This window comes from Ranitomeya variabilis, chromosome 3, assembly GCF_051348905.1.
Source record: "Ranitomeya variabilis isolate aRanVar5 chromosome 3, aRanVar5.hap1, whole genome shotgun sequence".
Taxonomy (NCBI): domain Eukaryota; kingdom Metazoa; phylum Chordata; class Amphibia; order Anura; family Dendrobatidae; genus Ranitomeya; species Ranitomeya variabilis.
In genome coordinates this window covers 214,451,793-214,476,852 of record NC_135234.1, presented here as the reverse complement: position 1 = coordinate 214,476,852, position 25,060 = coordinate 214,451,793, and the positions used below count along the sequence as shown (strand labels likewise).

The 25,060-nt window shown below is 45.0% G+C and overlaps 2 protein-coding genes across 2 annotated transcripts in view; one reads left to right on the top strand and one right to left on the bottom strand.

Moving 5' to 3' along the window:
* Positions 1-25,060, bottom strand: part of LOC143815662 (uncharacterized) — a 275,486-nt gene that overhangs the window by 181,019 nt on the left and 69,407 nt on the right. The window lies entirely within an intron of this gene.
* The window catches only part of CTSE (cathepsin E), a 92,422-nt gene continuing 85,714 nt past the window's right edge, over positions 18,353-25,060 (top strand). The window contains exon 1 of the mRNA XM_077295147.1: positions 18,353-18,430. Coding sequence (XP_077151262.1) covers positions 18,375-18,430 — 56 coding nt within the window. The 5' untranslated portion in view covers positions 18,353-18,374. The remainder of the gene's footprint in view (positions 18,431-25,060) is intronic.

The following is a 25,060-nucleotide window of genomic DNA, read 5'->3' as shown; positions in this document are numbered from 1 at the left end:
GCTCTGCACTTGCAGACATTGAGGGCATACCACCCCCTCTCCCCCTTGTGCCATGTGTAAGACATCTGGTTCCCGGTTGTAGGTCCTGATATGGGTGCCCTTCCAGGAGATGTGACGTTACATTATGTCGAGTCACAAAAAGGTCTATGGTCATCCATGGCTCCTTAATGAACCCCCAACCCTTTTTAAGGTCAAAGGAGACCACAGTTCCCTGTCTCCTTGGGCCCCAGTCAGTGGGTCTGTTTTTGTGGACCCTGGCTTTGGTTGCTAGATTGCGCTCTTCCAGCTCCTTTTGCCAGAATTCACGCTCTTGTCCCTCTGCCTCCAGCTTCAGTATCTGCTGCCGGCGTTGTTCATCCTTGCTGAGGACCCCTTTTTGGGCTTTTCCCCCCAGGTCTGCTCCGCAAACCCCATCATGCTCGCCTGTGATGTCGGTACAGGCAGCAGTTGGTCAGCTAACTTGCCCCTGATGTCTGCCATCTGGTCCTAGACTACGTGACTTAGCCGCTGACCTGGTTTTGGGGCTGGCGGGGGTTCAAAGGGCCCTATCAGTTCAAATAGCCCTATCAGAGTCTCCTCAGCTACCGAGGCAGTAGTCGTACCTGTTCTTCCAGTACCGGTCGTCTCTGTTACTGTTCCTGGAGTCGAGGCCACGAGATGTGAAGCTGCCTGCTGTCCGGTCACCTCGTTCCATCAGACTCTCCTTCCACTTAGTCATTGTCGCCAGTTGCAACCGCAGCAGCTGACGCATCACTTCTTCCACTTCTTGGCTGAGTAGCTCCGGGTTCACTGTAGGTAGCGAATCAGGGTTTTCACTTCCCAGGCCAGGGGAGCCCTCTGCTTCCACCCCACGCTCCAGAGCCCTGGGTCCTCCGCTTTCCGCGATGTCTCCTGGGTTCTTTGCACCATGTTTGTAGCTCGACTCCCTGCACGCCGCTCCACGTCCTTCTTCCACTCCTCCTGTTTCTTCCACCCTCTCCTCCGGGGGCGGTCCTTCTTCTTTCGGTTTCCACCATCTCAGATCAGAAGGTGGAGTTCTCTTGCTGATGGACACCTCTTTTTCACATAGCAGTACTGGCTGCCTTTTCAGCAAATGTGTGCAGATGTGGCTGTGCTTCTTACAAAAGCCACAGCCTCCGATTAACTAGCTGAGTCCTTAGTTTCTCCACTAGAATGGGGCCAGTCCCCTGTCTGCGATCTGGTCCCTCCACCGACCATGCTGGCGGATACGGGCCCCAAGGATGGATCTCTCACTATCCATTCCCCTAGGACCCCTTCTGTCTTTCTGGGAGCTTATTTCTGCTTCTCCCTCTCACTTCTCTGTTCTGTCTGTCAGGAGCTGCAGACCCTTACTTCTGCTCAGCTCCCCTCCTCTCACCAACTCACTAACTTTCTAGATCTTTCCTTACTCTTGCTTATTAAGCTCCTCCCCTACTCTACCTACCCCAACCACTCCTCCAACACCCTTTCCTATCCAGCCTGAGATGAGACTTTCCTCCCTTAGGGTACATCCAGGTGCCCTGACTGAATTGTCTAATGTTGGATGCAGGTGTAGGGTTCTGTGCAGTGCCCGCTCCTTACCTGAGAGCGTAATACCATACCTCTGGGTAAGGTGCAGTACTCTGTGGCGACTGACCCTTAGGGGTGCCACAAATGCTGAGAAAGCAAATCGGGACTTTTCTCTCCACCAGCGCTGGTTCCTGTTCCTTCAATTCCAGAGGCACAGGGGTGTGTCAGTAGCCGGTGGTTGGCGGGGCGCTCCAGCTTGCAGAGAAGGCTGAGCCCAAGTCACCCTTAACAGGCTAGGCAGAGGCAATACCTAAGCCACCACAGGCCCCTGGCCTTGTATCCCCTGTGCTCGGCAGCGTGCATAATATGGCTTCACCCACTTTTTCCTCTGCCCCATGTTCAAATCTTGAAACACTGGGAAGCAGTAGCGTTATTAACACCAGACACGCTGCAGCTGCTATGGGGAATAAAAATAGCTCCTCTAACCATTAACCCCTCCAGCTGCACAGGAGGATTTGAATGTCCCTGTTCATTCCATTGCTAATATAAATGATTAATCTTTCTTTGATGCTCCAAAGCATCTGTCAGGACTCTGAACATTTTTTACCTTTTGTGCATTACTGCCCTTTTCCAAGATGGCGTCTTTGGTCTCATGTGCACTGTATCTTCCTGCTATAAAACTCCACCCCAGCCTTCAGTCTGTGCTAGAGTATTCTGCCTTGCATCCAGCTCCTGACCTCTGATTACTCCCTGGCTATATACCTGCTCCTGTGAACCTGTGTGGTGATCCTGCTACTCTGCTCTGAGTTCCTGCTGCATACACCAGTTTCCAGCAATCCTCCTTCATCTGCTGCTCGTGTTTACTTCCATCTGCATTTGCTGGACATGTAAGCTGTTTCTGCTCTGCAAAAACCTGAGACTATTAACTAGGCCTCCCTGGTTGAGCTAAGATATGGTTTGAACTGCCTTATAAGCATATGTATCTGTGTTTTGGACCAAGCAAGGACTTATTTATGTCAAGTATCCTCAAGAATAACTGTGCCACAGTAGTCCAGGAAGTGGGACCATTGCAGAGACTGCAGAGCCTGGTGTGCGCAGCAGCAGCCAGGGAGAGAAGTGCTCCATCCTGGGAGCACCAGCATCATGCAGGCCAGTGTCCGCCGTCGCCTGCCACCAACAGCGGGGACCAGAGAGGGTCAGCGGGCAAGAAGTGCAGCAGTGACAGCAGCAGTGCAAGAAGCAGTGACAGTGGTACTGAGAGCAGGAGCTACCGCAAGAGTCACAGCAGGACAGTACCGCAGGTCGCTCAGAAAAATGTGGCAGCTTGCTACCTGGGCTGATGCCCTTATGTCTGGTGCAAAACAGACAGGGAAACTCCTAAAGGTAGTCGGGCTGGACAGGGAGGACGCTCTGTGATACCAAGTGGGACAGGATGTCCCAGGAACACATTGAAAATCACAGGGAAAGTGAAGGACATGTGCTGTGAGGAACCTAATGTTGATGCTATAACTGAAAAGGCAAAGGAAATATGCTGTGTAGAACCTAATGTTGATGCTGCAAAAGACATGGATGTGCTGAGAGAAGAAACCAGTAAAGTTATCTGTTTTAAGTTGAACGTGAACTCTGTCTCTATTTGTGAAAGAATACCAGCAACAGAACTTTGGCCGCTCAGATGGAACCCTGACGGTGCAGATGATGTAGCTGAAGGTACGCTAAAAAGGGACACTGTTTTCATGAGGCAGGAGGCCAGGGCGCGGATAAGCAGAAATTCTCAGCCACGACTATGGCCCTGGCCCTCCCTCACAAGAGTATCGAGAAGAAAATCTGGAATAACTAATATGAGGATATTTGGTCTCTAAATTCTGCAAATCAGCATATAGTTGATAAAGGAAGCAGGTTTACAGCTGAAAGGTCTTTTGACAGGTGATCCCAGGTGCCAAAAACTATGAGCAACTGACCCCAAGCCTTCACTGTGGTCAGCTGCGTTATGGGCCAACAGCACCCTGAACGCTGCTCAGAATTATTTATATATACGGACTCTCTTTACAAAGCCGCAATGTTGGCAGTACCCCAATAGAGACGCTGCTGCTCAGCTTTGCTGCCGTTTTTTTTTTTTTCCATCTTTTTCTTTACCAGTGAGCTGTCTCTAGTGAGCAATTTGAAATCTGTTAGGGGAAATCTAGTTGCTGCTAGAGAAAAAATTTCTAAAGTGGCTGAACTGGGTAGAATTTTGGGATCTTTTCAGGTCGCCACATTTTCAAATTTGAGAGTATTTCCCCTAGGGATTGTTCTGAAAAAGGAATTGATTAAATATTGTTTAATTCATCACCTTTCCTATCCTAGGGGAATGTTGAGGAGAGCCATAAGATCAAATACTTAATTAACCTCAAGACCCATAACATGTACTGTGTAACCTTACATAAGTTTCCTCAGATCAAAGTGAGACCCTAAAGATGGCTGCCATTTCCTGTATCAGCATGCCATGTGCTGATATCCAAGATGATCAATGAGACCCTAAAGATGGCTGCCATTTCCTGTATCAGCAGACCGTGTGCTAGTATCCAAGATGACGCCCACCCTGATGACCTCATGGATCCACCCACAGTGACGCCCACCCTGATGACCTCATGGACCAACCCACCCTGATGACCTTATGGATCCGCCCATAGACTTGCTCATTGCCCAACCCACTAACCAATGAAATACATCCGATCACTCCCATTTTAGAGCTAACCGAGCCCCCTTACAGGAAATATATAAGCTTGTGTTTTAAGCCAAATAAAGTCCTTCTTGGAGCTGAGCCACAGATTGATCAAGGAGAGTTTACATCCAACTGTGTGGTGTATTTCTTTTGGTGCGCACCTGATCATTATCCATTAGGCCAGGAGTAGGCAACTAGAGAATTGAACATTTTATTAATTGTTCAACCTAACAGGAACATCAGTGAATGATAACATCTCTAAGGACGATGAATCTGTATCCTATGCATCTTTTGATAGAGTTGTGGACCTGATCAGGAAAGCAGGCCAAGGAGTCCTTATGGCGAAATCTGACATCGATTCGACCTTTTGCTGCTTCCTGTGCACCCTTATTGTCATCACCTGTTAGGCTGTTGTTTAGACAGGCTTTTTTATTATGACACATGTCTGCCCATGGGGTACTCATTTCCTGTCACAATGTTGAGATGTTTAGCAGCTTTTTAGAATGGGTGGTTCGTAAGGAGACAGGCTCTACGGACATCATCCATTACTTAGACAATTTTATTTGTTTCCTCGCGTGTGGAGAACCGCTGTAGTTTCCTCCTCAACTACTTTTGTTTCAGGATGCAGTCCTCTGGGGATCCCCCTTTCCTCTGAGGAAAACGGGGGTCCCACCACCAAATTGTCCTTTTTGGGTATCGAATTAGACTCTGATGAGATGGTTTTCAGATTACCGAAAGAAAAACTGGATAAGCTAAAAGCGCCCGGTAAAGAAAAGTCAAGGAATTTATAAAAAGACGATGTTCTTGTCAGTAATGGGTCTATCCGGCTACGGATTCGTTGTTCTAAATGGATCAGTTCGGTCTTGGTTTTTGGATCCTGTTAAAACGGGTTGAACATTTGGTATGCCCCTTCCGTATGGTTCTTGATTATTTGTCTTTCTGTATGGCAGGTAAGAATTGTTTAAATCATTCCGACGGTAGTTCTCTGACCAACTTTAGTCCGTTTTTAAGCGTTGCCTAGTTCTGCAGGTATATCTCCCAATGATTTTGGCACGCATTCATTTAGAATCGGCCGTGCTATGGACGCGTCAAGGGCAGGCCTATCGAATAAGGATGTTCAAAGGGTTGGAAATCAGAATGTTTTGCGTGTTATACTCGCCCTGAACTGTTAAACTAACATATTTATATTTTAGGTTCTCGGAGGCCATTCCTATGTCTTTTGGGCAGCAGAGAGGGCTGAATGCAGACCCGGTGGAAAAAATCTAAGATTTCAGAATATTGACGTGATGTGGAGAGGAATAAGGGGCTTAACATGGTCCCAGGTTTTAGATGAGGCTCTGCAGATCAATAAGGTATCTGGTCCTCCTGTAGTTTTGATTATACATGCCAGGGGCAATGACCTCTGATTTCTAAAAATAGCTGAACTCATGACCTTGATGTTGGCAGATCTAGAATGTATAGCTAGTTTCTTCCCTGAAATAATTTTAGGCTGGTCTGAAATCATTCTGTGAGTCACTTGGCAAGGTGCCAGGGATGCTTTAGCAGTGGAGAGGGCATACAGAATAGTTAATTGCATGCTTGGTTAGGTCCAGGGCAGATGTGGTCATTCGGTACAGGCAGCTGTAATGGGATAGTCACACCCTGATGTCCCAAGATGGGGTTCACGTAAATGATATAGGCCTGAATAAATTTCTTTCTGGCCTTCAGGACAGAGTTATGCAGGCTCTATTTTTGTTAAAGGGAACCTGTCACCCCCAAAATCGAAGATGAGCTAAGCCCACCAGCATCAGGGGCTTATCTACAGCATTCTGTAATGCTGTAGATATGCCCCCGATGTATCCTGAAAGATGAGAAAAAGAGGATAGACTATACTGACCTGGGGGGGGGGGGGGCGGTCCAATCCGATGGGCGTCGCGGTCCGGTCTGGGGCCTCCCATCTTCATAGGATAATGTCCTCTTCTTGTAGTCACGCTGCGGCTCCGGCTCAGGCGTACTTTGTCTGCCCTGTTGAGGGCAGAGCAAAGTACTGCAGTGCGCAGGCGCCGGGTCTCTCTGACCTTTCCCGACGCCTGCGCACTGCAGTACTTTGCTCTGCTCTCAACAGGGCAGTAAAGCAACCACAGAAGAAAATGGTGGAAAAACGTCCGCAAATTGATGCAAAGTAGAAAAAACTTTATTATTAAAATCACATACAAAAGAAAAAGACAGGGGCATAACTGGAACAAGCGATGGAACACATCACAACATTACTGGTGGACGACCACACATAGTAGAGACTGGTCACAAGCGCAAGTGCGCAGCGCAATCATTTACAATAGGTACATAATAGCGTGACCTACCTAGTGGTATATGGACCAGACACGTGTGGGCTCACACCCTCCCCGACGCGCGTTTCGGAAGTGCAAGACTTCCTTCCTCAGGGGGCGTGCCATACGGGGTACCAGTACAGTTTAAAAACAGAAGGGACCGGATGTAGTCACACTTGCAAGCCGCCGGAGACACGCCTCCACCCGGCGCTGACATCACCGCTGATGCGGATACACATGGGGCCCCATGTGACCACAACATCAAGCGGCGAGCAGCGACGAGCTGGAGGAGAGACCTCACAGCATCACAAGACCCGGCAGCCATCATAAATGTGGGAAAAATGCCAGTACTTCGCTGCAGACCGCAGCTCGGTACCGTACATAGCAGCACAATGTAAAACAGAATGCACCAATCAACTGGTAAGGACACATTATACAAAGACGAATATATAAATACCTACATACATATTCACAAAAGGTACACAAACCCATCTGCTATACACAAGGTACAAACATTAATATATATATACTGAGAACCAACAAACAATGGCCATATACGGCCAAATAATACGAAGTAATAAAAGATGAAACATGATGCACAGATATAATTAGATGAATAAATACATGCACAATATATCTGCTATATAGAAGATACAACCACAAACATCAATATTTATATACACTATTTATACGCAATACAACAGTATATATGGCCAAATGAAAATATACACCATAATTACAAGCAGAAAATAATAGTGCATAAACAAACATAATACATCTTCATCTTGATAGCTCGCCAGTACTTCATAGGCACCAAAAGACATCAGAACAGACAGAAATCACTAAAATGAAAAAAAAAATTAATACAGTGATAAAAACACACAAGATGCGAATATGCAACACCGCTCATATTATACATCAGCAAGAGGACCCCAGGAAGGGAGCAAATGAGAGACACTCATTTAAACCATTGGGATGAACTGTATTCAGAGCCCAAATCCATCTAGTCTCAAGTTGGGACAGACGTTTAGATAATCCGCCACCACGAATATTTATTTTCAAGGACTCAATACCACGCACCTTCAGGAGGGTATCATCGCAATTGTGAAACTCCTTAAAGTGACGTGGTATTGTTTTCAGGGTGGAAGCGTCCGTGTGGCCAGCTGCCGCTGATATCCCCAGTACATGCTCACGAACCCTCACCTTAAGCTGGCGTGTTGTTAGCCCAACATAAATAAGGTTACATGGGCACGTAGCATAATAGATTACATACCTTGTGGTACATGTGATCCGCTGACGAATACTAAAAGATTTCGTACCCTCGGCACTAACAAAGCTATCACACCGTACCAAATTGGGACATGCGACACATCTGCCACACGGAACACACCCTTCCCTGATGGGAAACTTGTCCAAAAAGGTAGGTGTCACCTGCTCAGGATAATGACTAGAGACCAAATGGTCTCTCAGATTCTTTGCCCTCCTAAACGATATCAATGGTACCGGAGGGATCAATTTCTTAAGAATAGGGTCAACCTTTAAAATCGGCCATGCCTTTTGCAAACTGGAGCGAACCCTATCAGAACGGGAACTAAATGTTGTTACAAATCTAACAGTGTCATCCATCTTTCGCCTTGGTACATTGTTATAAAGAAGGCTATGGCGAGAAGCATATTTAGCTCGATGGTATGCTACCTTAACCATCCTATGACTATAACCACGTGTGTAGAAGCGCTGTTTAAGCTCCTCAGCTCTATACTCGAAGTCACCATCAGACGAGCATATTCTGCGAAGACGGAGAAATTGCCCCACTGGCACAGAGCGAATCATGTGCTTAGGATGACCCGAGGAGGCAAGGAGTAATGTGTTAGTCGCCGTCTCTTTTCTAAAAATGTCCGTTTGTAGAAAACCAGACATGTCTCGCCTGATGGTGACATCCAGAAAATTTAACGACTGACAATCAAAGGAAAAAGTCAAATACACGTTGAGGTCATTGCTGTTCAGGGTCTGAATCAATTGCTCAAGGTCGACGGGACTGCCCTGCCAAATGAAGAAGATATCGTCAATGTACCGTGTCCAGAACGGGACACGGTCCATTAACCCCTGTTCATTTGACAGGAAGAGGTCCCTCTCCCAAAGCCCCAGGAAAAGACCGGCATAGGCGGGCGCAAAGGCCGCGCCCATAGCGGTCCCCTGGAGCTGAAGGTAGAAGGACCCCTTGAAGACAAAAAAATTGTGAGTGAGAGTGAACTCAAGAAGCTCCAGCAGAAGTTCTCTTAGGCCTAATGGTAAAGATGATGTACCCAAAAAATACCGTACGGCAAAAATGCCGTCCTTGTGCCTGATATTTGTGTATAAAGATTCAACATCTGCTGAAACCAAAAGAGACACAGCCCATCGACCCTGCGCAAGAGATCGCCCGTATCCCGCAGAAAGGAAGGGAGGCTCACCACAAGAGGTTGGAGGTGGTAATCAATCCACTTGTTAATATGGTCCAAAAAATTCCCTCTACCAGACACGATAGGCCTGCCGGGTGGTGAGGAGGCATTCTTGTGTATCTTAGGGAGGAGATACAATGTGGCAATAGTTGGTTCAGGGACCACCAAAGCCGATGCTAATTCTTTAGTGACAATGCCGTCCTGGAGGGCCCGTTTCAGGATAGTATCTAATTGACCACAATATGCCGAGAGGGGGTTATATGTAAGCCGTCTATAACAAGTTGTATTATTGAGTTGACGATACACCTCCCTCTCGTACATATTGGTGGGCCACAGGACTACATTGCCACCTTTATCGGTAGGTTTAATTACTGTATTAGGTAGTCCCTGTAAATAACTCAGCCTAGACCTCTCCTCCCGTGTAAGATTATCGTTTACACGAAAATGTGGTATTTTATATAGGTCCTCCATCACCACCCGGACAAACAAATCAATACTGGAACAAGATGACAACGGAGGGAACATAGTGGACCGTGGACGAATGGAAGGTGGAACCTCAACAGGGCAGACAAAGTACACTGGAGCCTGAGTATTGACTCAGGGTGCTGAATACAAATGCACTTCACAATGTTCAGATTTATATTTTTTAAATATTCAGAAAACCATTTATCATTTTCTTAACACGTTACAGATATTTGCTACTTTGTGTTGGTATATTGCTTAAAATCTTATATTATCATATTTTCTTATCCTTAAAATTATAAACTTTATTAATTGAACCTATGGTTGGTTCACACCACAAAATGGACCATATAATACACAAAAAACACTGTGCTCAAATACAAAACACTGAGTTAAAAATGGGGTGTACTAGACATCCCTAGTGAGTACTAAACTAACACCTGCCTGACTGTGGGGGTTGGCACCCTACAGGGAAAACGTTGTGGCACCCCCACTCCTCGGCGGCTGTTCCTGGAGGCCCTGTAAAGCCCTATAACCACTAAGGAACATCCACTACCCACAGCCTAGGAACCCACTGTGGGCTAAACAGAGATTTACCTACACTAAGGGTACCGTCACACATTGAAATTTCCATCGCTACGACGTTACGATTCGTGACGTTCTAGCGATATCGTTACGATATCGCTGTGTCTGACACGCTACTGCGATCAGACACCCTGCTGAGAATCGTACGTCGTAGCAGATCGTTTGGAACTTTCTTTCGTCGCTTGATCACCCGCTGACATCGCTGGATCGTTGTGTGTGACAGCGATCCAGCGATGTCTTCGCTTGTAACCAGGGTAAACATCGGGTAACTAAGCGCAGGGCCGCGCTTAGTAACCCGATGTTTACCCTGGTTACAAGCGTAAACGTAAAAAAACAAACCGTACATACTCACCCGTCGGTGTCCTTCAGGTCCCTTGCCGTCTGCTTCCTGCTCTGAGTGCCGGCCGGAAAGTGAGAGCAGAGCGCAGCGGTGCTGCGCTCTGCTCTCACTGTACGGCTGCACTCAGAGCAGGAAGCAGACGGCAAGGGACCTGAAGGACACCGACGGGTGAGTATGTACTGTTTGTTTTTTTACGTTTACGCTGGTAACCAGGGTAAACATCGGGTTACTAAGCGCGGCCCTGCGCTTAGTTACCCGATGTTTACCCTGGTTACCCGGGGACTTCGGCATCGCTCCAGCGCCGTGATTGCAACGTGTGACCGCAGTCTACGACGCTGGAGCGATGATCATACGACGCTGCGACGTCACGAATCGTGCCGTCGCAGCGATGAAAATTTCAATGTGTGACGGTACCCTTAGGGAGTACTAGATCCCCACAAATAAAAACAAATGTAAAGAACACAGAGGGCAAAAGATAATTGGCGTATTTGGCAAGGGAGTTATCTTTAGACACAGTTCTCTACCGGTTAATCCTGTTTATTACAGGTGAACCTATTGTGATATGTCTTCAAACAGTTAAAGTATGCAGACATAGTCTCATAAGCGAATAACACAGTATGATCACTTAGCTCCCATTGTTCGCCAGTTGCCCATAACCACACAGCGCCTCTACGCGTTTCGCCCCATCTGGGCTCCTCAGGAGGCTAGATTCATAGATGCAGTGTGTCCTGATGCGGTGCAGTAGCTGTCTAACTCTGATACCTCCCGCTTTTTAAATCCACCGCCAGATCGAGGTCCCGGAATATGTCCAACCCCCTCACCTGTTCCCTTCCGGTGAGTGGTGCGCTCCTCCGCATAACGGCGCATGTCCCCATTTCGGCCGCACATGCTGGGTCATCACCTAGACAACCTCATATCCGCTGTGTCGGTACCCTTCCTGGCGCCCAGTGTCCGGAGATATAGCTACTTCCGGATCAGTGCGTACCTCGACATATATTGTCACTGCGCATGCTCCAGTCTCCTGGTTCCTGATGTAAAGACTAGCGGCAATCACCGCGCCTGCGTGCGCTTCCCGGAGGGTTCTGCGCCTGCGCCCCGCTTATACTTGGTGTCATAGCAACATCAATGCATACCCCTGTCCTCTCTCAGATGGATATCACAGGGGCAGCGGTGGGTTCTGCGCACACATACCTCTTACGTATAATGTCACGAGGATGTCAATATGCACCATTGTCCCCTCCTGATCAAAAAACACATGGAGAACAGACCAAGTTTCCCTCTTGTCCTAGTCTGTATAGCGGACACTCAAATGTCAGAGTATGATAATCAGCGCATCGCCGCGATACATTAGCGCATGCGCTTAGGGCATTTGGTCCGCGGACAGATTATTCCGTTCGAAGGCATGTATTACATAGCAGACGGGACAGCGCTCTCCCGATCAAGTACCACATAGATAGCAAACCAAATTTCCCCCTTGACTTAGTCCACATGACGGACACTCAAATGTCAAAAAATAAAATAGTCAGCGCACCGCCGCGATACAATAGCGCTTGCGCTAGGGCATTTGGTCCGCAGACAGGTTGTTCAGTCCGCAGAGATACATTAAGTGGCAGACGGGACAGCACTCTCAACCCCCCCAAAATGTGTGTCCCTAATATCAGGGTATATATATTCACATCCCTATAGGACTGATGAACGGGGGTTGCCCATCATAGCCAACAATATTTCCCAGTCTATCCAGGTCAAGATCAAGACATCGGAAAAGACTGAAAAAAGACAGGGAAAGTACATAAACGGGAGACTCCTTATCAGCGATGGAAAAGCGGAATTGTGATAACCACAAAATTTTTACACAGTGATCTGTATATCTCCCCTTCATATCGGGAGATTCTTACAAAAATTGGAATCTGGAACAACTTTCTCAAAGTATGGCCACTTATATATTTTTCTCGATTCGGCAAAGTTATAGAAAGCATGCAAATGACATCTGTTCATTTAGCCCCTTTGGTTCTAGGCTACCCACCCGGAAAATCCATTCACATTCTCTCCTCAGAATAGTTTTATCAGTGTCACCCCCTCTAGGGTTTAGATTCACCACCTCAATAATCATAAATTTTACACTCCTCACATCTCCTCCATGGTGGGTGTGTATGTGCCTAGCCAATGGGGTATCTCTGTTATTCCTTATATCCCCCACATGTTCACCCACCCGCCTCCTAAACTCCCTTTTAGTCTTCCCTATGTAGTCTCTAGGGCAGGAGCATTTTGCCATATAGACTACCCCTGTAGTCCTACAGTTAGAGAAATTATGCTGATGATAGGTCTTCCCTGTGGCTGAGCTATGGAACGACTTCCCCGGTTCCATCCATCTGCACATACTGCATCTCCCACACTTGAAAAAGCCACACGGTTTTCTGTCCAGCCAAGTTCCACTCGATTCCGGTCTTCTACACTCACCGGCCACTTTATTAGGTACACCATGCTAGTAACGGGTTGGACCCCCTTTTGCCTTCAGAACTGCCTCAATTCTTCGTGGCATAGATTCAACAAGGTGCTGGAAGCATTCCTCAGAGATTTTGGTCCATATTGACATGATGGCATCACACAGTTGCTGCAGATTTGTCGGCTGCACATCCCAAAGATGCTCCATACAAGGCAGGATGGATCCATGCTTTCATGTTGTTTACGCCAAATTCTGACCCTACCATCCGAATGTCGCAGCAGAAATCGAGACTCATCAGACCAAGCAACGTTTTTCCAATCTTCTACTGTCCAATTTCGATGAGCTTGTACAAATTGTAGCCTCAGTTTCCTGTTCTTAGCTGAAAGGAGTGGTACCCGGTGTGGTCTTCTGCTGCTGTAGCCCATCTGCCTCAAAGTTCGACGCACTGTGCGTTCAGAGATGCTCTTAGGCCTACCTTGGTTGTAACGGGTGGCGATTTGAGTCACTGTTGCCTTTCTATCAGCTGGAACCAGTCTGCCCATTCTCCTCTGACCTCTGGCATCAACAAGGCATTTCCGCCCACAGAACTGCCGCTCACTGGATTTTTTTTCTTTTTTGGACCATTCTCTGTAAACCCTAGAGATGGTTGTGCGTGAAAATCCCAGTAGATCAGCAGTTTCTGAAATACTCAGACCAGCCCTTCTGGCACCAACAACCATGCCACGTTCAAAGGCACTCAAATCACCTTTCTTCCCCATACTGATGCTCGGTTTGAACTGCAAGAGATTGTCTTGACCATGTCTACATGCCTAAATGCACTGAGTTGCCGCCATGTGATTGGCTGATTAGAAATTAAGTGTTAACAAGAAGTTGGACAGGTGTACCTAATAAAGTGGCCGGTGAGTGTATATTGGCTATGTACCAGCATATCCCTGAGCGACTTTCCTTTCCTGAAAGTAATACTGGGGTAATCCCCCACCACATCTCTCAAGTCGGGATCCAATCTTATGATGTCCCAATGCTTAAGCAACACTTTTCTGATGGTTTTTATATGGTCCATTTTGTGGTGTGAACCAACCATAGGTTCAATTAATAAAGTTTATAATTTTAAGGATAAGAAAATATGATAATATAATTGAGATCCTGGTCAGTATATACAATTTTTTTCTATATTGCTTAAAATCCCAATAAAATACATTTAAGCTTTTGGGTGTAATATGAAAAAATGTGTAAACGTTCACGGTGTATGAATGTTTTTTCAAGGCACTGTACATTCACACATCCATTCGAGTGTTACTATCCCAGAGACATTGACTGATTTTTTTTCTCAGGTGTCAGCCATGTTGCTTTCATTTTTTTCTCATCCGTTTTTCTTTTACTGAACTTTGATGACACTCTGATGTACAAAGTCTGTTTTCAGTGTGCCATAAGTTTTACACGAATCCTCATAGAAGTTAAAGGACCACTCTAGCATTTTCCTTTATCTCAGCGCTAGAGTGGTAACACTAATCTAAGTTCCCTGACCCTAGTATACTTAAAAGCTGTCCCGGGCACTGTTCCAGTCCTGCACCGCCGTCTTGCAACCTCTACTTCAGACTCATGAGAAATCAGAGGTAACGGTCACAATCTCTAAATATCTATATATATATAATTGTCTAAGGGGTACTTCCGTCTTTCTGTCCTCAACTTCCGTCACGGAAATCCCGCGTCGCTGATTGGTCTCGCGACCAATCAGCAACGGGCACAGTCCGATTAGTCCCTCCTCTACTCCCCTGCTGTCAGTGCCCAGTGCCCGCTCCATAATCCCCTCCAGTCACCGCTCACACAGGGTTAATGGCAGCGGTAACGGGCCGCGGTGTAACGCACTCCGTTACCGCTGCTATTAACCCTGTGTGTCCCCAACTATTTACTATTGATGCTGCCTATGCAGCATCAATAGTAAAAATATGTCGTGTTAAAAATAATAATAAAAAAAAAAAAACCTGCTATACTCACCATCCGCCGCCTTTCCCGCTCCTCGCGATGCTCCGATGACCGCTCCATGCAAGCGGCAGGTTCCGGTGGCAAGGATGGTATGCGAGAAGGAGAGACTAGATCTCGGGACAAGATCTTGTTGCCGAGATCTCAATCTGAGCATGTTCTGCCCCCGGTGGCCATTTTCCTGGAGGCCACCGCATCGCAGTTTTGTATGTGCGGGGCCTCTGGGCTTTCACAAAATGCCGACGGAGCCCCCTGCACCACAGACCACCACCAAAGAACATGCCTCACCCACTGCACCAGCCGCACCAGCCTAGGAAGGGAGTGTGATCATCGCCTGGCAGCATTGGACCGGGACCGCCGCAGAATTGCCCGACTCCTGCTGCCACCACAGTATTTGTAGGTATATTCTGACTAAGACGCACACCCATTTTCCCAAAAAAAAATTTGGGGAAAAAGTGAGTCTTCTAGTCCGAAAAATATGGTATTTTGTATATTTATTTATTCAGGAATCAGGACTTCTTACCAGATGCAATACTCAAAAGAAAATGTCATAATAATTCTTAGAAAAATGTAGTGGTTTATTGGATTGTCCATCAAAAAGAATCATTGAAGCAAAATATTAAATATGTGAAGTACAATAGTTAGAAGGAAATTGTCCATTTGCTCATAATTAGCTCATTAGATTAGTTGCTAGTCCATGAGTTCAAGTAACAGTAGGTTATGTAGTCTCAGCTGCTTACTCATGATATCGTAAACTTCAGTAACACATGCTTCTGTGTGTGTTTGACCCAAGACAGGAACACGTGTCAAGCCTTTATCCATCTTTTCCTGGATTCTGAATGGTGGTTTGCATCTGTCTGTGTCAATATCATGGCTGAAAATGTTGCAGGAATAAGAGCATGTGTATCAGGTCTTTAGCAGTACATGTCAGCTTGAATGAGGAGTCAAGTGAAGAGAAGAGCTCCTCTGTGTGTCACTTGGTTTATGTGTATTTCACATAGCACCTGTTTATATATATGGCGCTAGCATCTACAATGAGCCAAGTGTACAGAAATAGCCTAAATGTCATGCCAGCAAATATACTCAGCACAGAGCTGAGTGTAAAAATTAATAACCATAATTAATATTTAACAAGGGGCGTGCTAAGCTGTCTGTGTTTTGATTGAAAGCTCATCTGTCCATTCTGAGACTTGGAGGTACTGACTGTCTACAGGTGTTCATTGTCCCAGGTAATTGCTCAGCTACTTAGCTGAGCTGTTGGTCTCAAACCTATGCCAAACATACCTTCAGCAAAGTGTTTGGTTTTCTCTGTGCCTAGAGTTTTGCTTGATTTTTCATTGCCTAACCTTAGACCTCATTCTGACCATCCGTTTAACCCCTTTGTTCTGATCTGTTATCTTCCTGGTATATTTACCTCAGAACGTTATGTGACTACGTCTTTGTCTCTTCCCTCTGTTTATGACGTACCCTCCTGGCTTTTGACCTTAAACTCATTGACTATCCATACTCATGGCTTGTCCGTGAGAAGTGACTCAGCATCACAGACACCAGGTGCAACTGAAGTTTGTATTTTAACAAAAAGAATGTATCAGACACACAGAGAATATGAGCAGCTAGCCTCATATAAGGGATACTTACATTAACACATCACCAAAACCATCATCAGTGCACTAATGGAACCCTAGAACCAGGTTTGGGGTATTTGAGGAGGATTTGGAGAGATTTTGTTCATTTTCTGCTCCCAAAAAAGTGTGAACATACACTAATTTATACTGTGTTTTGGGAGCAGAAACTGAGCAGAATCTTGACAAATTCTCCTCATAATCTCGAAACTCAATATTTTGAGAATTTTTAAGTTTTAACATAGCCATGAAGCAAGTTTTGGATTGCTAAATGTGTACAAGGTCAGAACTACTGTCAATAGATGAATGCAGCGCCAGAACCACCATGAGTACAGGAAAGCAGCACCAGAAACATCATCAGTACATGAATGCAACCCAGACCCACCATCAGCACATGAATGCAGTGCCAGAACCACCGTTAATACGGAAATGCAGAACTAGAATCACCGTAAGTATATGTATGCAGTGCCAGAACTACCATCAATACATGACTGCAGCACCAGAACCACCGTTAGTACATGAATGCAATGCTTGAACTACCCAGTTAATGACTACAGTGCCAGAACCACCATCAGTACATGAAATATAGACACCATGATGAGATTTCATGCCCAGAGCTTGTCTCTGCAGACTTCCCTTTTCTCCATCTTCAGCAGCACTTCCTGACATGATGTCCTTAAAAATTTAAAATTATACTGCCCTATAAATATCTCCCATGCTGCATCCCTGAATAAATAATTGCTGTGCTTCATTCTTAAAATATCTTCTTCAGATACTGACATCAAGCTGCTGCATGTTGGGGTAGGGGCTGACTAACGGTCCTCTGCCCCAATCCCGTTACCACACTGTTCAAATGTATTCACATCTTTGAGACGCTAATAAAATTGACAAAAGGAAAGAGGGACTGGCATCTCCAAGGGCCTGATATAGAGTCTCGTCACCTCCACCTTCTCTTCAGTAGATTGCATGCCAGGCAGCATTAGCTTGACTTGTGCACATGATCGCACTGCATTGTACAGCAGATAGATCAAGTGTTCCACTACAGGGACCGGCCCTTCTGGCATTTGTAGTGTCCCAGACATATATGTTTGTGTCTGAAATACTGCAGCATTTCAGAGAAAAACATACTTTTAATAGCTGCTGTGGACCGAGACACGCAGTGCACTAGTCATACAGATGGGTTACGATAGCCAGTGACTGATACATGCTGTCGCCAGTTTGGGCAGCATGTATCAGCACATATTGACAATATACCGTAAGTGATAACATCTAGATCGGTGGGAGTCTGACATAGGAGAACCTTATCAATTGCTAGGACAAAGTGAGGGACTGTAATACTTTAAGTGGATCACAGTCAAGCATTGACACTGTTGTCCTATTCATTCTCTTTGGGGCTCCTGGAGAATAACAAGTACAGCGGAGTCACCTCAATGCTAAGGCTAGGTACAGAAGACCGTATATTTTCTCTTCCAAGAAAATCAAGTGAATTAGGCAAATCATGCTCTGAATTTGAGTTCAATCAAAGTATGAGAAAACAAATTTTCCATCTTCTTCATTTTGTCAGTACATAGGAATCAGACTGACTCAGATGTCACCCGAGTGCAGTCTGATGTTTTCCACAGACTCAATGACTTGCTTGGCTGAGTGCGATCCGAATTTCGGATCAAACTTAGTCATTTTGCAATTTTTTTCCCCCGAACAGTCTCTGTCTGAGGAAAAAATCAGACACGCTCACGGTTCCATAGAATAGCATGACCGAATATTACCATTCTCTGCATGAGCCCTAAATGTAATACCTATGTTTGTACTCACCTGGCACAAGCTGTTAACTTTATTAACTCTGTGAAGACTTGAGAAATCAGTCATATGTTTACTTTATGCGGCAAACAACACTATCTGTGGTACATGGGCTTGGTTCTAGAGAAAGATATAAATTGGCATTTACACCAGCTTTGCTCTTGCTTTTGGAGCTGCGACATATACACAAGATGAAGGCATTCTTTGTACTTATACTGTGCACAGCTATTGTCCAAGGGGTAATACGGTGAGTGGTCGCTTTGCATTTCTGATTTATTGTGAAAGAAACAAGAAAGTAGTATACAGCCCACTGCAAAATTTTCAGTTTGTCTGATTTTTCTCTTTATAGGTATATTTTTGAGTAAAATGTAAATTGTTCTTTTATTCTATAAACTTCTGACAACATGTCTCCGAATTTCCAAGCAATAAATTTTGTATTTATTTTCTGAAAATGAGAAATGGTCAAAATATTTTAAAAAATGCATTGCTTGCAGACCTCAAATAATGCAAAAAAAAATAAATTCATAATCATTTAAAAACAACAATACTAATGTTTTAACTCAGGAAGAGTTCAGAAATCAATATTTTGTGGAATAACCATGATTTTTAATCACAGCTTTCATGTATCTTGGCATGCTTTCCACCAGTCTTTCACACTGCTTTTGAGTGACCTTATGCCACTTCTGGCACAAAATGTAAGCAGTTCTTCTTTGTTTGTTTCTCAATGGCTTGAGAAAGGCTCAGTTTGAGCTGAAACGTCGCCCGGCTATGTGGGTCGATTAAACCTGCCACATGTTTCACCATGAGTATGGAGTGCTGCCTCTTTTTTGAGTCTCTGTGAATCTGCAGTAATCGTTGGACTGATTACCTGAGGCTTTGCACCCGAAGATAAGTACCTATGTAGTGCTGTTCCTTTTTTTCTTACTATATATATATATATATATATATATATATATATATATATATATATATATATATATATATATATATATATATATATATATATATTTATATTTATAATCCAGAAAAATGAAGGCAGCACTCCAATAGAAAAAATAAAGGTGGTTTATTGGCCCATGTGCAACGTTTCAGTCCAGGATGTGGACCTTTCTCAAGCTTGAGAAAGGTCCACATCCTGGATGAAACATCGCACATGGGCCAATAAACCACCTTTATTTTTTCTATTGGAGTGCTGCCTTCATTTTTCTGGATTATAACATGAGGTTTGGTATATACCTGGAAGGATTTTTTGCACCCTTTGTTTTCTTTTGGTGCTGCTTTTTGTTTTCTTTTTCTATATATATATTTATATATATCGTGTATACTCGTGTATAAGCCGAGTTTTTCAGCACTTTTTTGTGTGCTGAAAATGCCCCCCTCGGATTATACACAGGTCATGGTCCGAGAAAGCTGGCAGGGGGAGGGGGAGTGGCGGAGCAGCGTGTCACAGAGGAAAACTTGGAAAATTGGAAAACTGATGAGTTTTTGAATACTGCAGCATGTCACTACTTTCAGCATTTTTTTACCCATAAGAAGCAATGAGTAAGTGCAAAAATGCAGTAAAAAATGTATGTAGAGGAGGAGGTGAAACCCATTTATTTTTGCGTGTTTCCCAAGTTTAAACTATATTGTCTTGGTCTCTTCTCATTAGCATGGCAGTTAGTATTAGTACAGTTTAATTACAGTAGTGATGCAAGCAAAGTAAACACTGACTAAACAAAGTGTAAAATTGAATAATGCCTGATCAACTTAAGGGTATATGCACACGTTGCGGATTCGTGCGTGGATTTTTCTGCACCGTTTTGTAAAATCCGCAGGTAAAACGGACTGCATTTTACCTGTGGATTTCCTGTGTTTCTTGTGCGGATTTCACCTGCGTTTTTACACCTGCAGATTCCCATTGAGGAGCAGGTGCAAAACGCTGCGGAAGCCGCACAAAGAATTGACATGCTGCAGAAAGTAAACCGCATCGTTTCAGCGCTGAATTGTCTGCAGCATGTGCACAGCGGATTTGGTTTTCCATAGACTTACATGGTACTGTAAACTGCATGGAAAACTGCTGTGAATCCACAGCGGACAATCTGCTGTGGATCCGCAGCCAAATCCGCAACATGTTGCACATACCCTGACCAAAGTATAAGGGTATGTGCACACATTCAGGATTTCTTGCAGAAATTTCCTGAGCAAAACCGAACATTTTCTGCAGGAAATCCGCATGCGGTTTTTTCGCGTTTTTGACGCGGTTTTTTTTTCACGTTTTTGTGCGTTTTTGACTCGTTTTTTTCCGGAGCTTTCCAATGCATTAAATAGTGGGAAAAACACGAAAAATCCGCACAATTAACCCGTTTCTGACATCTGACGTACTATCCCGTCGAGGTGGGGTGGGCCCGTATGACCACCGATGGGATAGTACGTCATATGTGATCGGCCGCGCTCACGGGTGGAGCGTGGACGATCGCGGCCTGGTGTCAGCTGCCTATCGCAGCTGACATCCGGCACTATGTGCCAGGAGCGGTCACAGACCGCCCCCGGCACATTAACCCCCGGCACACCGCGATCAAACATGATCGCGGTGTACCGGCGGTACAGGGAAGCATCGCGCAGGGAAGGGGCTCCCTGCGTGCTTCCCTGAGACGATCGGTACAAGGGAATGTACTCACCTTGTACCGAGCGTCTCCTCCCTGCAGTCCCCGGATCCAAAATGGCCGCGGGGCTGCATCCGGGTCCTGCAGGGAGGACTTCCGGGTCAGGAGCAGGCTGCAGCTGCAGGTCTGTAAGCCTGCAGCGATGAGTGAGATAGCCGATCTCACAGAGTGCTATGCAAACTGTAAGATCGGCGATCAGTGATGTCCCCCCCTGGGACAAAGTAAAAAAGTAAAAAAAAAAAATTCCACGTGTAAAAAAAAAAAATAATAATTCCTAAATAAAGAAAAAAAAATATATATATTATTCCCATAAATACATTTCTTTATCTAAAAAAAAAAGAAAAACAATAAAAGTACACATATTTAGTATCGCCGTGTCCGTAACGACCCAACCTATAAAACTGTCCCACTAGTTAACCCCTTCAGTGAACACCGTAAGAAAAAAAAAACGAGCCAAAAAACAACGCTTTATTATCATACCGCCAAACAAAAAGTGGAATAACACGCGATCAAAAAGACGGATATAAACAACCATGGTACCGCTGAAAACATCATCTTGTCCCGCAAAAAATGAGCCACCATACAGCATCATAAGCAAAAGAATAAAAAAGTTATAGTCCTCAGAATAAAGCGATGCCAAAATAATTATTTTTTCTATAAAATAGCTTTTATTGTATAAAAGTGCCAAAACATTAAAAAAAGATATAAATGAGGTATCGCTGTAATGTACTGACCCGAAGAATAAAACTGCTTCATAAATTTTACCAAACGTGGAACGGTATAAACGCCTCCCCCAAAAGAAATTCATGAATAGCTGGTTTTTGGTCATTCTGCCTCACAAAAATCGGAATAAAAAGCGATCAAAAACTGTCACGTGTCCGAAAATGTTACCAATAAAAATGTCAACTCGTCCCGCAAAAAACAAGACCTCACATGACTCTGTGGACCAAAATATGGAAAAATTATAGGTCTCAAAATGTGGAGACGCAAAAACTTTTTTGCTATAAAAAGCGTCTTTTAGTGTGCGACAGCTGCCAATCATAAAAATCCGATATAAAAAAACGCTATAAAAGTAAATCAAACCCCCCTTCATCACCGCCTTAGTTAGGGAAGAATAATAAATTTTAAAAAATTTATTTATTTCCATTTCCCCATTAGGGCTAGGGTTAGGGCTAGGGTTAGGGTTAGGGCTAGGGTTGGGGCTAGGGTTGGAGGTAAAGTTAGGGTTAGGGTTGGGGCTAAAGTTAGGGTTAGGGTTGGGGCTAAAGTTAGGGTTAGGGCTAGGGTTAGGGTTAGGGTTGGGGCTAGGGTTGGAGGTAAAGTTAGGGTTAGGGTTGGGGCTAAAGATAGGGTTAGGGTTGGGGCTAAAGTTAGGGTTAGGGTTTGGATTACATTTACGGTTGGGATTAGGGTTCGGATTAGAATTATGGGTGTGTCAGGGTTAGGGGTGTGGTTAGGGTTACCGTTGGGATTAGGGTTAGGGGTGTGTTTGGATTAGGGTTTCAGGTAGAATTGGGGAGTTTCCACTGTTCAGGCACATCAGGGGCTCTCCAAACGCGACATGGCATCCGATCTCAACTCCAGCCAATTCTGCGTTGAAAAAGTAAACCAGTGCTCCTTCCCTTCCGAGCTCTCCCGTGCGCCCAAACAGGGGTTTACTTGTTGTGAAATTGGATTCTGGGCTCCCCCGGTGGCCACTTGTGGAATTGAACTTGTGTGCATCATCCCCTCTGTTCACCTGCTCCTATCAGGATGTGGGAGTCGCTATATAACCTTGCTCCTCTGTCAGTTTCTTGCCGGTCAACAATGTAATCAGAAGCCTTCTGTGCTTGTTCCTGCTACTAGACAACTCCCAGCTAAGTTGGACTTTTGTCCTTGTGTGTTTTTGCATTTTGTTCCTGTTCACAGCTGCTGTTTCGTTACTGTGTCTGGAAAGCTCTTGTGATCAGAAATTGCCACTCTGGTGTTATGAGTTAATGCTAGAGTCTTAAAGGAATTTCTGGATGGTGTTTTGATAGGGTTTTTCTGCTGACCATGAAAGTGTCCTTTCTGTCTTCCTGCTATCTAGAAAGCGGACCTCGATTTTGCTAAACCTATTTTCATACTACGTTTGTCATTTCATCTATAATCACCGCCAATATATGTGGGGGCCTCTGTCTGCCTTTTGGGAAAATTTCTCTAGAGGTGAGCCAGGACTGTCTTTTCCTCTGCTAGGATTAGGTAGTTCTCCGGCTGGCGCTGGGCATCTAGGGTTAAAAAACGTAGGCATGCTACCCGGCCACTTCTAGTTGTGCGGCAGGTTTAGTTCATGGTCAGTATAGTTTCCATCTTCCAAGAGCTAGTTCTCATATATGCTGGGCTATGTTCTCTCGCCATTGAGAATCATGACAGTTTGACCGGCCCAAAAAAGGGTTAAATTACTGGCTGAGAAAGGAGAGAAAAAAGAAGTCTGCTACAATTTTTTTTTTTTTTTTTTTTCCTCTAGTTCTGAGTGTGCTCTTAATTGAATCACTTGCTAGTCTGCCTATACTGCAGCCTTCCTCTCTTTCTCTCCTTCTAATCCTTGAATGGCTCTGTGTTCACCTGTTTCAAATGGATCTTCAGAGTGTAGCTACAGGTTTGAATAATCTCGCCACAAAGGTACAAAATTTGCAAGATTTTGTTGTTCATGCACCTACCTATGTCTGAGCCTAGAATTCCTTTGCCTGAATTCTTCTCGGGGAATAGATCTCACTTTCAAAATTTTAAAAATAATTGCAAATTGTTTTTGTCCCTGAAGTCTCGCTCTGCCGGAGACCCTGCACAGCAGGTCAGGATTGTAATTTCCTTGCTCCGGGGCGACCCTCAAGACTGGGCTTTTGCATTGGCACCAGGGGATCCTGCGTTGCTCAATGTGGATGCGTTTTTTCTGGCCTTGGGGTTGCTTTATGAGGAACCTCATTTAGAGCTTCAGGCGGAAAAGGTCTTGATGTCCTTGTCTCAGGGGCAAGATGAAGCTGAAATATACTGCCAAAAATTCCGCAAATGGTCTGTGCTTACTCAGTGGAATGAGTGCGCCCTGGCGGCGATTTTCAGAGAAGGTCTCTCTGATGCCATTAAGGATGTTATGGTGGGGTTCCCTGTGCCTGCGAGTCTGAATGAGTCCATGACGATGGCTATTCAGATCGATAGGCGTCTGCGGGAGCGCAAACCTGTGCACCATTTGGCAGTGTCTACTGAGAAAACGCCAGAAAATATGCAATGTGATAGAATTCTGTCCAGAAGCGAGCGGCAGAATTTTAGACGAAAAAATGGGTTGTGCTTCTATTGTGGTGATTCAACTCATGTTATATCAGCATGCTTTAAGCGTACTAAGAAGCCTGACAAGTCTGTTTCAATTAGCACTTTACAGTCTAAGTTTATTCTATCTGTGACCCTGATTTGTTCTTTGTCATCTATTACCGCGGACGCCTATGTCGACTCTGGCGCTGCTTTGAGTCTTATGGATTGGTCCTTTGCCAAACGCTGTGGGTATGATTTGGAGCCACTGGAGGCTCCGATACCTCTGAAAGGGATTGACTCCACCCCATTGGCTAGTAATAAACCACAATACTGGACACAAGTGACTATGCGTGTTAATCCGGATCACCAGGAGGTTATTCGCTTTCTGGTGCTGTATAATCTACATGATGTTTTGGTGCTGGGATTGCCATGGCTGCAATCTCATAACCCAGTCCTCGACTGGAGAGCTATGTCTGTGTTAAGCTGGGGATGTAAAGGAACTCATGGGGACGTACCTTTGGTTTCCATTTCATCATCTATTCCCTCTGAGATTCCTGAATTCTTGTCTGACTTTCGTGACGTTTTTGAAGAACCCAAGGTTGGTTCACTACCTCCGCACCGGGAGTGCGATTGTGCCATAGACTTGATTCCGGGTAGTAAATACCCTATGGGTCGTTTATTTAATCTGTCTGTGCCTGAACACGCTGCTATGCGAGAATATATAAAGCAGTCCTTGGAAAAGGGACATATTCGTCCTTCGTCATCTCCCTTAGGAGCCGGTTTTTTCTTTGTGTCTAAGAAAGACGGCTCTTTGAGGCCGTGTATTGATTATCGACTTTTGAATAAAATCACGGTTAAATATCAATATCCGTTGCCACTGCTTACTGATTTATTTGCTCGTATAAAGGGGGCCAAGTGGTTCTCTAAGATTGATCTCCGTGGGGCGTATAATTTGGTGCGAATCAAGTAGG